This window comes from Microcebus murinus, chromosome 9 (assembly GCF_040939455.1).
Source record: "Microcebus murinus isolate Inina chromosome 9, M.murinus_Inina_mat1.0, whole genome shotgun sequence".
Taxonomy (NCBI): Eukaryota; Metazoa; Chordata; class Mammalia; order Primates; family Cheirogaleidae; genus Microcebus; species Microcebus murinus.
This window is the reverse complement of record NC_134112.1, coordinates 88,429,675-88,443,817: the sequence shown is the minus strand read 5'-3', so window position 1 is coordinate 88,443,817 and position 14,143 is coordinate 88,429,675. Positions and strand designations below refer to the sequence as shown.

Here is a 14,143-nt window from a genome sequence, read left to right as displayed (position 1 = left end):
GTTTGTGAGCTAAAGGTGAGCAGATGTTGCTGGTGTGAAGTCACAGGCGGGGAATGGGACAGTCTGGAAGAGGGCAAGGATGCAGGGTTTGATCACTGTGTGAAGGCAAGCATGGCCTGAGAAAAGTGAGATGGCATTTTTTTTGAGATTAGAAGAGACACTAATATCTCATGGCTGACACTGTGAAAGCAGGGAAGGTGTGCATGGATATAGTTATGCAGGGAGAAATGGAAAGGTGTACAAGATGGATGGCAAAGAAAAAATGGATTTTGAAATGATTTGATGACACCTATGGGAGGATTAGCACAGGATCAAGTAGGCTGAGGAAAGGGCAGAGATGAGTCAGAGATGACTTAGGTTTCTGGTTTGCAGCGTTGGAAAGATCTTGATGTTGACATGTTATGAAGAAGTGGGACCTGAAAGAGAATCACAGAGATGAGATGTATAGCTTGTGTCTTTATCACATTTAGTTTGAGCTGGTGACAAGAGCATCAGTCTTGAGTAATCTTAGAGGGGGTAGATTCAGGAGTAGAAAAGGAAAATGTGTTCACCTGCCCACAGAGAGTAACTAGGTCCTCTGACATGCATGGGGTAAGGCAAGAACCTGACTGTGGTTGGGGAGGACAAGCAGAGGAGCAGTCATCATCTTCTACCTGAAGCCTGGCCTTGTGATACATGTTATTTAGCAAAATATGACATTTTTGTGTGTTGCTTTTTACTTTTTTTCAAACAGGTAAAAAAGATATTGATGTTTTCCTTTTTTCTTTTAAGTGAAATAATGACCTCTTTGCTCAGCCATTGCAATGCTAGATCAGTATAGAAAGCAATGTTTACCTCTATCCAGCAATTAAAATTACTTTGGACACTCACAAATGAGAGTCATAACTTCAATGAAGAAAATAATATATGCATGAGAGTTTTGTGTGTGTGCTAAATAAATCTTTTGAAATTAATCATTTGTTCCTCAGAGATTTATTTAATGCATACTCTAAACATAACATCCTACAGGAAGACTTGAGATGCTACAAGCAGAATGCTAATTGGATATAGTGGTTAGAGTCACATTGCCTAGATTTGAGTATGGGCTCTGCCACTTACTGATAGTGTAATCTCGGGCAAGTTGCTTAACTCTTGTGTCTCAATTTCTTGATCTTTAAAATGGGAATAATAATAATAACTCTGATCATTGATGTAGGGAATAAATGAGTTATACTTTTTGAGCTCTAGGAATAGGACCTGGCAGTTAGTAAAGCACTGATATTAGCTATTATTGTTATTGCCTTTACACGGGTCACTGCATAATGAAATACAAAATTTACCAAATGACTACAATAAGAATGACAGAAGCTGGAAAGCAGCTCTGTACACACAGAGAGGACAAAGAGTAAGGGAAGTATTTGAGAGCAATTGTATTGGTCCCAGAGGTTCATCTAATGAGTGCGTGGCATATAATAAGCACTCAAAACATTTTAGTATTATTTATTGTTCTTAAACTGGGATTCTTCCTCTCAGGAACATTGGATTTTAGAAGTCTAAATAAACCAAGGTGAGAAGTGTAGAAAGAAGCAATATGGCACCTTCTGCAGTGGCTAATTATGGGCTCAAAATAACATTAATTGAAGAATAGTCACTCTTGGCTGGGGATCTATTTAATTATCGGCCTGTTGAGAAGCAATATACCAGCATAGCAAAGAGCACAGGTTGAGGAGCTAGTTTGAGTGTGAATCCCAGCCCTGCCATGTACTGGCTGTGTAACTTTGGATCAGTTATTTAATCCCTAAATTTCCTTGTCTGTACAATGGGGGTAATGGTAGTATGTATACTACATGATTACTCTTAGGATTAAATTAATATAAGTAAAGCACTTAGAGCACTATCTAGCACATAAAATATACTCATAGTGAGTGTTTTTAATTTTTATAGTTATCACCACTTCTTCATGCCATTTAAGACTGAAAGTTATTTCAGGGTTAGGATACTCAGGGAGGGGACCAGGGCAAAAAGGCCTCTAACTTCCATTTGAATATATAGTGGGCTGTAGTTTAATATGAGATGAGACACATTTGATTGAATTCTTGCTCCTTATCCCAGCTTCCAGAACCCAGCCTTAGCATTTTTCCTTTAAGAGATTTTTACAACAAAAATTGGTCAAGATTGCCAACTCCTTTGAAAATTTTGAAAGGGCAAACAAATCAAGTGCTGAATGATTTAGATGAGGCATATTTATTTAATTTATAAAATTTCCTTTTTATTTTAGACATGTCACATAAATAGTAAATGGATATACAGTCATCCCTCTGTATATGTAAGGTTTGCATCCCATGAATACTCTATTTTCTTTTCTTTTTTTTGAGACAGAGTCTCACTCTATTGCCTGGGATAGAGTGCAGTGGCATCAGCCTAGCTTACAGCAACCTCAAACTCCTGGGCTCAAGAGATCCTCCTGCCTCAGCCTCCCAAGTAGCTGGGACTACAGCCATGTGCCACCATGCCCAGCTATTATATATATATATATATATATATATTTTTTTTTTTTTTTTTCAGTTGTCCAGCTAATTTCTTTCTATTTTTTCTAGTAGAGATGGGGTCTTGCTCTTGCTTAGGCTGGTCTCGAACTCCTCATCCCAAGCCATCCTCCCGCCTTGGCCTCCCATAGTGTTAGGATTACAGGTGTGAGCCACTGTGCTCGGCCCCATGTCTTTTTTAGTCTCTCTGTCAATCTTGATATTTCGGATATCTTGGCGTCCAGCCCCATGGCTCATGGCTGTTCCATTTTGTCCTTGGTTGTAAAGGACTTGCTTCCCACCATGAGACAGTGGCTTGTTTTTGTTTTCTTGCTGATAGCTAAGTGGTGATGCCAAGGAAATGTGCCAGTTTAGTTTGACCTCTGACAGGAAGCTGCTTAAATGAATCAGATGATGGGGGGGGTGTTCTTACTCTTTGCAGTATGCACAACTAAACTTATCAGCGGATGTTTTTCATCTGAAATGAAACTTAAAAGGCGTATAAAGGCAATTTAGAAACAACATTTTTTTTTTTCACTCAGTATCTGAGCTTCAAGTTTTAGAAATTAGAGGGTGTAGAGTATCTACTGACTCTTGCTTTTGTAGTTTAGCCAATAACTAAGACATCCAAGGATAATTCCAGTTCTAAGCCATGGTGGCCTTACTGATCTTTTTGCCAATAAAATTAAACTACAAAAATAAGGTCATGTAGAAAGACTGTAATACATATTTTATTCCTTCTCTTTCACTCTATCTTAACCCCTACTTCATGGGTTTGTCAGTCTGTGTTCTCTTATTTGATATTTATTTCCATTGAGGGACAGAGTATAAGCCAACACCCAGTAGTCCAGAATGAGAGCTCTTTTCTCTAATTTCAACTACCACTGGAATGTTGTTCTCACCAAACTACTTACTGGCTGATTTTTTTCATATGAAGTCATTTATTTTATGATATAACTGGTAGGCCAATCTAATCTAATCATCCAATCTATAAATATTTATTGCTATGATTCACAGTTGATGCTTTAGAGGAATTATTTTGAAAACGAATGCAATTATTTTGTTGCAATAGATTGAGATGTAATGGATTTAATTTCTTGTTCATATGTTCAGCCATATCTGCTAGCTATGTTGCTGAATAACAAACTACCCCAAAACTTAGTAGCTTAAACAATGATCATGTAGTTCATGTGTCTGTTCCTAGGCTGGGGGTTGGCTGATCTGTGTGGAGGTCAGCTGAGTGATTCCGCTAGTTTCAGCTAGACTTACTCACATCTCCAAGGCTATCTGAGAGTTGGCTGATCTTGGCTAAGCTCATCTGCAGGTGACTCTGTTCTGTGTGTCTGTTTCCTTCTCCTGAGATCAGCAGATTATCCTGGAACATCTTTCTCATGGTCAGGACAAAACTACAGATGCTTAAGACCAGTCCTGCAAACACATTTCAAGAGTTAAGAAGGTGGCCGGGCGCGGTGGCTCACGCCTGTAATCCTAGCTCTCTGGGAGGCCGAGGCGGGCGGATTGCTCGAGGTCAGGAGTTCGAAACCAGCCTGAGCAAGAGCGAGACCCCGTCTCTACTATAAATAGAAAGAAATTAATTGGCCAACTAAAAATATATATACAAAAAAAAAATTAGCCGGGCATGGTGGCGAATGCCTGTAGTCCCAGCTACTTGGGAGGCTGAGGCAGGAGGATTGCTTGAGCCCAGGAGTTTGAGGTTGCTGTGAGCTAGGCTGACGCCATGGCACTCACTCTAGCCTGGGCAACAAAGCGAGACTCTGTCTCAAAAAAAAAAAAAAAAAAAAGAGTTAAGAAGGTAACATGCCATTGGCTATAAATCAAGTCACATGGCCAAGTCCAGAGTGGGGAGCAGCCCACAGTGGGGAAAACACTCCAAAATTACAAGGCAAAAGATATGGATGGTGGAAGGGTGAAGACCTGGAGACAGGAATGCAACTTACTTACATATATTATAGACTTACATATATCATAGACTTTTATTGAGTCAAAGGAGCCATTGGAGCTTCTATCCAATAATTACCACCCAAAGGCATAAAGTAGAGCAGGCAGAAGCAGGCTGTGTCCATGTGTGTTTATCCAAGGACAAAAGTTTCCCAGTATCGGAAATTTGAAGAAAAAGAAAAAAAAAAAGTCATACACGTTCTGAATGATTATCCAGATATATGCTTACTATTTGGCATATTTCCTTTTTCTCTAACACTTTCTTCATTAATGGTATATAAATTTATATCTGGGGTTTTTTCTTAATATTCTATCGTAAACCTTTCCTTTATTATTAAAAAGGCTTTATAAATGCAATATTAATGTCTGCATAGATATTCCATTGTATGGATACATCATCACTAACTTAACCTTTCCCTTGCTCTTCAGTGTTTTGGAAACAATGTTTCCAGTGTTTTGTGATTATAAATAATGCCCCAGTAAGCATATTTGTGCATAAATCTTTATCCACAAGTTGAGTTATTTCCTTAAGGAGAGAGTACTGGCTGGAGTGCAGAGTTCTGGGTTCTCCCACTAGTTTGTGGTATGCCCTAGGCCTGCGTGTCATTTTCCTCATCTGTAAAGTGATGTCTTTGAGCTTGGTGGCCTTAAACTTCTTTCTAACTCTAACACATCTTTCAGGATAGAGGACTGAATTGCTGTGTCGGCATGGAAACACGAAGGCAACACCGTTGTTTGTCCTCAGAAAAGCTCAGAGGAGGAGAGGAGCTCCCTTGGGCATCTCACTTGGAAGCGTTCAGTTGTCTTTGAGAGAAGAGGTTTCCTTTTGCAGTTCAGGTGTCACTGTTTGCCTTGCAGCCTCCATTCCCTGAGATGGCAGTAATGATATTTGTTTGTTTTTAAAGAGGGCTATGGGACACGAGCATTAAAAATATAAACTGCCCTGACCCGTTTATGAGAGTGCATGCTTTGAGAATGGCCTCACTAGGTCGGAAGAACTGGTTACATTATCTGTCTTCATTTTGTCTTACAATTTTATATTCCCTTTTTATATTTATTTTTGCCTTATCTTTTGTTTGCCTTATACATAAAGTTTCTTCACAGTTACCTTTACTGCACAGTCAGGGGATCTGGCCTTCTCCCACAATTTCCTGGTACTTGTGTACCACCTTTTTCTCTGGGGTGCCTCCCTACCATTCATTTCAATATGGATTGAGGCTATATTTCATCTATCTCTCTTCCAGCCTCCGCCAGGAATAAATATTGCTCAATTTGGGCAGGCTTTAAATGCTGACTTCAAAAAGCAGAGGCATCAACATGTCACTGCTGAGTAGAGACAGTGGGATCTACTGTCTCTCTCTCTCTCTCTCTCTCTCTCTCTCTCTCTCTCTCTCTCTCTCTCTCTCTCTCTCTCTTTCTCCCTCTCTCTCTCTCTCTCTGTCTCCCTCTCCCCAACACTTACCCAACTCTGTCCTAAGTGTGTCTTTCTTACAGGAGACAGAGTCTTCTAGTTCCTAGGCTCCTTTTGGGAGAGGCATTAGAATCTTGGCTCTTGGTCCAGTCACTTCTCTGGGCCGAGCTGGGGCGCCGTCTGTGTCAAGTACAGAGTGGTCTCCCCCCTCTGGCCAGCATCAGAAGGGCCTTTGTACATGAGCCCTGCCCCTCCACCAGGATGCCGCCCACACCCCGTGAATGATGGAAATCCCTCGTCACAGCACAGCCCTCAGCAGCCCTGCTCCAAAAGCAAAACATCTTCCACCAACAGAAGTCTTGCCCATCTTTATTTTGCCTCAGGAAATAAATTGGGGCTGGAATAATTCATCAAGTGAATTATAAATTGGATTTAGGGGAAAAATCATTTTCCTTTGTGAATGTGAACCTAACTTTTTCTGTGCTTGGAGGAAGTTGCTTATGAAATGCCATTTTAATAATTGTGAACTTTAGTTTTTAGTTTCTGTGTCCGCCCTTTCCCTCCCCCTAGCAATTCTGAATGATTTCCATGTAGCTTTTCATAAGGAAACTGGAGTCAATTTCTCAAGTGTAAAGTAATTTCATAATGTGGATGACTTTTCTTCCCTGAAGAGTAGTGGGTCTCTAATCAAGTGAAGAATGTGGTGTGTGTGTTTAAACATTTTCATAAAGCAGAGGAACATATCTTCGCTTTTATTTTAGCCTCATTTTAGTAAAACTGGTATCAAATAAGGAATGTAGATTTGGGGACCCATGGGCTGGTTTTTTATTGCTCTGTGCCTGTTTCCAACTTTCTGTTCCTTTCCTTTCCTCTCCTCCTTCCTGCTTTTCCAGGGCTGTGCTGAGGTGCTAGCCCCTAAGTAATTTGGTAAGAAAAACACGCTACTGCTTAGACCCCAAGAAGGATATGCATTAGGTCAACAGTCCCCAACCTTTTCGGCACCAGGGACCGGTTTCATGGAAGACAATTTTTCCATGGATGGGGGTAGGAGGGGGGGTTGGGATAGTGGGGTAGTGGGAGTATGGGAGGTAGGGGGTATGGGGATGGTTTCAGGACAATTCAAGCAGGTTATATTTATTGTACATTCAAACCTTTCTGCTAATGACACCGCCTCAGCTCCACCTCAGGTCACCAGGCATTAGATTCTCATCAGGAGTGCACAACCTAGATCCCTCGCATGCGCAGTTTATAGTAGGGTTCATACTCCAATGAGAATCTCATGCTGAGGCTGATCTGATGGGAGGCAGAGCTTATGTGGAGATACAAGCAATGGGGAGCGGCTATAGATACAGATGAAGCTTTGCTCGCTCACCTGCCACTCACCTCCTGCTGTGTGGCCTGGCTCCTAACAGGCCACGGTACAAGTCCATGTCAGCATTAAGTGATAGAGAGGCTCTGTCTGTTCTGTCTGGATGCTTGGTTGTTATCTAGCCCCAGGCCTGTTGATCATCAGGAAAACCTGTGGCAAGACAAGACCCAGACTCACCAAGCCCTAGCCCTTTTCCCTGGAGGGGAATTTAGTCCATTTCAGCAAAGGGCGAATGGTTGTTACAGATTCTGAAACCTCTCAAAGCGCTGAAGTCCCCAGAGTTCTAAGTTAGGTTTAAGGCATAGGTGGCATCACAGGGAAAGCAGAAGAGGACAAAACAAACAAACAAAAAACCAGCCACCACCAACAAAAAAATGGAGTGAGAAGGAAAATACCAAGAAGCCAAATAACTTTCCACTGGGGAGAAGGAGAGAGATCTACTCACCATTCTCCCCCATCCTCTCTCTTGGGCCCTCGGTTGCCAATCATTTGCTTGTTTCTTTCTTGTTTTTAAATGTGCTTATTTATTTATTTTTGAATAGATAATACATTCTCTTGATTTGAAAACCAAAAAGTCTAACTCATTGCACATTCAACATCCTCCATCCTGTCCTGTTCCCCAGGGGCCCAGTCTCCTGCCTGCCCAGGAAGCCAGGTTTCTTTTTTTCATAAGTGTTCTTTCCAGAGCTGCCTTATAGATACTCACAAGCAAGCGAATGCAAGTGTAGATTCTCACTTTGCCAGTCATTTCCATTTATCTCCTCTCTCACATGCTCACGTTATTTCCTTTTATTCTACTCTCAATGATGCTTTCTTGAGCTTTTTTCAAGGAGAAAGATCAGTGGTCATTTGTTCTGCTTATGCCTGATGCCCTGAACAAGTTCACGTGCGCTTTTCTTCTTCCCTCAGATGAGGTGGAAAGTGAGAAATGGTACCTGTCTACAGACTTCCCTTCAACAACCATCAAGACAGAACCGATTACAGATGAGCCACCCCCAGGACTTGTTCCCTCTGTCACTCTGACCATTACAGCCATCTCCACCCCTTTCGAGAAGGAAGAATCTCCTCTGGAAATGAATACTGGGGTATACTCAATTTTCTTTCTTTTTTATTTTATTTTAGTGTATTATGGGGGTACAAGTGTTAAGGTTACATATATTGCCCATGCCCCGCTTCCCCCTCGAGTAAGAGCTTTAAGTGTGTCCATCCCCCCCAAAATGTTGCACATCTTACTCATTGTGGTTGTATATACCCATCCCCTCCTCCCCCCCTCCCCTCAATTTTCTTTCATATGAACAGGTTGGACAAAAAGATACAGATCCTCATTGTCTCATAAGGTATTTAATCTTTTGGGGGTTAGTGGCTGTATGTATTTAAGGACATATAACTATATATTTATGTTTTTCAAGGGTATGTTGATTTTTTTATCAGCTTCATTTAAAGTCATTGTTCAGAAAAATTGGTAGCAAAGCTGATTTAATTTTTTGATTACTATTACAAAATATAAAACATAAATGAATATCCATGGTAAAAAAAAATTCCCCATGGCACTGATTTTTAAGCAGTGGAAGGATAGTGATGCAATCCATGGCTTAGAGTGTGTGGCGATTGGGAATGCTAGTTCCTGTGTAATGTTTTACTTTACTGTTCCAGTGCAATGCTGAGCTGCTCTTACTCAGTGCAGCAACCTCCCACCTACTGATTCTTATGATGTTGCCTGTGGAAAGCATAAGAAATCAGGAATTTCTTCCTTGCTTGATTCCATGCCTATAGCAAATTGAATTTAATTTTATTCCACCTTCTTTCTGAGTATTTCCAGTGTCTGACAATGGACCAGAATCATACTTGAGCATCTTTTTTACAGAGTTGGAAGCCAGTCTTAACTTTCCTTAAGTTTAAAGCCTCAGGTTATAAATAATAACTCTGTCAATACTCCTTAAGTCAGATTTTCTATGAGCAAGATAGAGTGCCTGCCCGTTCAGGAAAAGGTACCCTGGACTTAGTAGAGCCACAGAAGCAGTGAGAAGCATCACTGCATACTCACTTCTTAGTCCCTTTGTGTAGAAGATAAAGGGCTATAGAGAGAAGACTTCTGCAGCTGCCCTGTAGGGTTCTTGTCTCCATAGCACCCTCAGTCTCTTTATTGGATTGGCCTCCTGGAGTCTGTATTAATCTCCTTAAAATTTGGATCCATAAGATTTTAGTTCAGTTGCTTTTTAAGTATGTAACTAACAAAGCTCAGGGTCATGGCCTTGCTCCCTGTGTATGGGTCAGATGACTCTTCTGTTCCCTACTGGCTATTTCACAGTTAGATGTTGTCAGTCATCAGGTAGCTGGGGGAGAAGGATGCAGGTTGATGCCTAGTCCTTACTGCAGAATAAACTAGTGGAGCCTGGTGACCCTTTACAAATTACCAGAATCTTTTGTGATAAAATGCGTTTATAGTACCACAAAAACAGTAGAAAGAAGCACTGATAAGTGAGCCTTGGGCTTGTAATTATTGGGTTCTGAGGGTTCCATCAGCTGTAATATCAGGTTTGGCAATGAGAAGAAGGTTAAGAACTAAAATGACTCCCCATCAGAGAAGCTACCTATGCTCAGCTGTGCTCTGCAGAGGCAGGGCGGTGCCAAGAGGAAGAGACAGATGACAAATAGCTCTCCTGTATGTTTCTTCAAGGCTGTAATTGGTTTTTAAAAATTGTGTTTGGAATTCTTTTTTCAGGTGGATTCCTCATGCCAGACCATTATTCCTAAAATTAAGCTGGAGCCTCATGAAGTGGATCAGTTTCTGAACTTCTCTCCTAAAGAAGGTCTGTCCGGTTTCCCTGTACTCTTTCGGGTTACTAGGTATAGCTGCCCAGTCTAAAGAGAAAGAGAATATGGGCAAGGGTGCTGGGATTAGTTTGTACCACAAATGTAGCTTACTTTATGAAATAGCTGTTCTTAAAAATCTTGCTTCCATATAAAAATTTTGAAACCTAAATATTATGTTCCCATATATGCACATGCTTGATTTCCAGCTAAATTTTACTGTATCTTTGCTCCAAGCCAGGGTGATTTTTTAAAACCTCTATAGACTGCTACGATGTGTGCACTGACATACAAGAGAACAGCAGCCCTTAAGCCTTCTTGGTATGAACATGATACATCCCTGCATATAAACAGCCACAAAGGCGCCATGCCTCATTAAAACAACTCCAGTTTCAACCTTTCATAAAGTGAATTCATAATTTATCTGTCTGGCCAATTCAGTGTTTTTGTTTTTGTTCTTAAATCATGTCTTTTGAATCATAAAATTCAGTGTTTTAAAATGTTGACTTTGGATGACAGCAGTTGCAAGGAGCCCCCTACCAATATTGTAATGCCCATGGCCCCTAATTATGCATCTCATTGGGCTTCTTGCCAATGAGTTGCATTTAGAACTAAAGAGTGTCATACTTGAAGTTGTCATACTTTTACATTTTTCTTTCTCTGTGTTAGTTGAAGGTAAATAAAAGGGCGATCCTGATTAAACTGACTAGAATCTATATTGAGACACTATTTCATAAAGCCTTTCAGCTTTATGTACTGCTGTAAGGTAATTCCTTTCATTTTTATGCACCAGTTATTACCATCAAATGCATCTTGCTCTTTTAACTTATGTTGCAATATGGTTCAGAAAGTGTCATAAGTGTAATAATGAATCCCATAGTGGCTTCAGAATTCAGGGTCACTGGAGGAGAAATATTTCAAGAATACAGTAAAGGGCAGTCTTTCCTCATTATCCTGGATAAACAGAGATAAGGAAATTCAATATGCTTGAATGCATGAGAGTTTCCAGGCAGAGTAGCTTGTTGTCCCCAGACCTTGCAGTAACCCAAGAGTGGCATTTCAAATGATATTTGGAAATCTGATACTGAGGCACCTGTGGCCAGATCAGTAGCTCTCAGTAGGTAGGAAAGACGAGATTCAAGTTTGTTTTACTCACTTTTCTTGTCATTCAATTTCTGCTTTTTGTGGGGTGCCCTCTGCTTGGAAAGGAGAACAGTGTTGGAATGATTTGGCCTGTGCCGAGTGAAAGGGACAGGGGAGCTCTAGGTACTCTTGGCTAATTTTGGGGAATGTAACAGCACAGAGTGGCAGGAAAATGGAGCCCCTAACAGGTTAGTGTGTTCCCTGGCTGCTGTGTGTGTGTGTGTGTGTGTGTGTGTGTGTGTGTGTGTGTGTGTGTGTGTGTGTGTGTGTGACCATAAAGTGCCATAGATTCATGGCATTAGAAAAACCTTGATTAACACTCTTAGGACTCCTACTTTCTAACCAAGCACATACATATTTAAGACACATGCTCACCTTCTTTAGCTGCCTGCAGCTGTTGCCTGGAGTGTTGGGAATAGAGTACATAGGATTATTTTAGAATATTCTTTAGTTTTAAGAGTACACATAGACATTAATAAGCCCAAGGAGCTCTTTGGCAAGACTTTGGAGAGAAAAATGGATAGAGGAAGCATCTATATAAAAGTAATATGTTGAGAGAGAAAGTGAGAGAGAGAAGAAAGAAAAGTGTGCTGGGGTGGGGGTGGCTGAAAGGGACGGTGCCTGTTGTCACCTTGGATATTCAGGTCTTTCATTAGGAGAAAGAGCTGTCTGACTGCTGCTTGTCGTCTCCTAGGCCAGCTGTGGGTCAGTAGTTGTGTCTCAGAACGACAGTCTCTATATGAAGGAGAGAAAAGATGAAGCGCTGAGGCTCCCGCGGCCTGCAGCAGTTCTCTGGCTGAGCAGACCCAGGTGTGCACGAAGCACCCGGGCACCATGCCCACTGCAGAGCTGCCGTTCTAAAGGCTCTATTGTCCTGGGGGCCCCGAGAGTGAAGGGGTCACCTGAAGTTATCTCTCTTGGCTCAGTAACAGTGGCTGGCACAACACAAATATCCACTATTAAATCCAGATTGGATTCTTCCTTCAGAACCCCCCCTGCTGCCTGGAGAGGCCCGATGGACACCGACCGGGGCTCCGCAGGCCCTGGCAGAGAGGGGTGTGTTGTGCTTCCCTGAGGAAGGACAGAGGGTGGACTTTTGCATGTTGGGGGACTTTGGAGGAGAAAGCTCCCCCGTTGCCCCTCTTATTTTTCCTGTGCCTACTCATCTGCCTAAAGGTGGTTTAGTATTTGCTGAATGAAGAATGCTTGGCGCCTTGCCTGCAGGCCCGACCAGCACATTCCTCCAGAAACAAATGAGCTTGTTTCAGAGCAGCCATTGGGAACCCTCATGGGCTCCCAGGTTTTGCTATCTTTTAAAAGATTTTTTTTTTAAGTGCATAATACATTGACATGGTTTACAAATCAAGCTATATAAACTATCTGAAAAGAATACAGGGAAGCCTTATCAACACCCTGACTCAGTCTACCCTGCTTTCTGCCTGCCTGCCCTCGGTCACACCATTATTGGTTTCTTTTATACGCTTCCGGTGCTTCTTAATGCCAGTGTAAGCAAATATGAGTCTATATATTTTTTTCTCTCCTTTTGCATACCAAAGGAGGACTACTGTATACACGGTCTGCACCTGGCTTCCCTCCCGCTCCTCCACTTAGCAATGCTCCTTCGAGATCTTTCCACATCTGCTCATGGGGGCCCCTCACTCGTTTATTAGACTGTCCGAGTTCTGCCGCGTGGATGCACACGGTTTGTGTCACCAGCCCCAAGTCCTTCTCTGTGGGTCCGGGATGGATGAAATGTGGTTTCTTTTCTTCAGCCCCCGGGGACCACCTGCACTTACCGCCCACCCCTCCCAGCAGTCACGGCAGTGACTCAGAGGGCAGCCTGAGCCCCAACCCGCGCCTGCACCCCTTCGGCCTGCCTCAGACGCACAGCCCCGCCAGAGGCGCGCCCCGGGCCCCCTCCGCCCTCTCCAGCTCGCCCCTCCTCACGGCGCCCCACGTAAGTACGCGCCGCGCCTCTGCACAGTCGCGACCCTCTCTGTTCTGTCCCGTGGGGCTTCAGATCGGGCCCCTCAAGGCCGTTTGCTTTTTACTCTTGTCTAGAAGTTTCTGGTTAGTGGCTAAAGCAGGGGGATGACCACACCCTTAAGAACATTTTTTAAGAACTGCTCATAAATCTCACCTCACCACCACAATTCTGTTCCTTCTCGCATGTCCACTTTCGGTTGTTATTCACATGTTTATTCTATGGAGCTATAGACATAAGGAATAACAATTTTTGTTTTTTTCTCCTCAAAATTATGCCATAAATATTTACCATTCTTTAGTGGTCCTTATAGCCTATATTAGAAATATCTTTTATATTTTAAATGAGCAGTCTTTGGTGAACTTAAAAATCACTCTGAGATTAGATTCTTTGATGCCTAAAGTTCAAAAACATAGTATAGCCCCTTTTGTGTGTGTGATATGACTCCTAAACCAGGAACTCAGATCAGAAATCCTGAGACACCGTTCATCTCTTACTTATATAAGGATGCCATTTTTCAATCAAAAAAGTGGAATAATTTTTTATTGTTCTAAAGAGTGAATGATTTCCATGGTCTTAAACATTATAATCAACTCTTTTGAATTTGTAATATCATGACTAGCAAATTAAAATGAAATGAGATATTTAAAAATTCTGTAAGAATCATTCATCCATTAGCATAACTTTGAAAATTTGGATTGACTGTGTCCCAGCACATTCTAGATCTGTAGCCGTATTCTTATATATCACCATTACCAAGAACAAGGGAATTAACTCTTCCATTCTTTCTTTACGTTCTCTGCTTAGACCTGACTTTTCACTCCTTGGATTACTAGAATAGCTTTTATCCTGTATGTCTGTGTGTCCTAGCATGATTAATATTCTACATGCGTATGGAGGAATCTTCCCTATGTCATACTCTTGCCCAGCAATCGTTTTGTGTTTCCCTATTAAGCCCTAAT

General features: G+C 41.8%; 1 protein-coding gene across 1 annotated transcript in view; it reads left to right on the top strand.

The window, feature by feature from the left end:
- Window positions 1-14,143, top strand: part of CREB3L2 (cAMP responsive element binding protein 3 like 2) — a 116,635-nt gene that overhangs the window by 73,697 nt on the left and 28,795 nt on the right. The window contains exons 3-5 of the mRNA XM_076006639.1: window positions 8,153-8,328; window positions 9,966-10,053; window positions 12,970-13,154. Of these exons, the coding sequence (XP_075862754.1) occupies window positions 8,153-8,328; window positions 9,966-10,053; window positions 12,970-13,154 (449 nt within the window). The remainder of the gene's footprint in view (window positions 1-8,152; window positions 8,329-9,965; window positions 10,054-12,969; window positions 13,155-14,143) is intronic.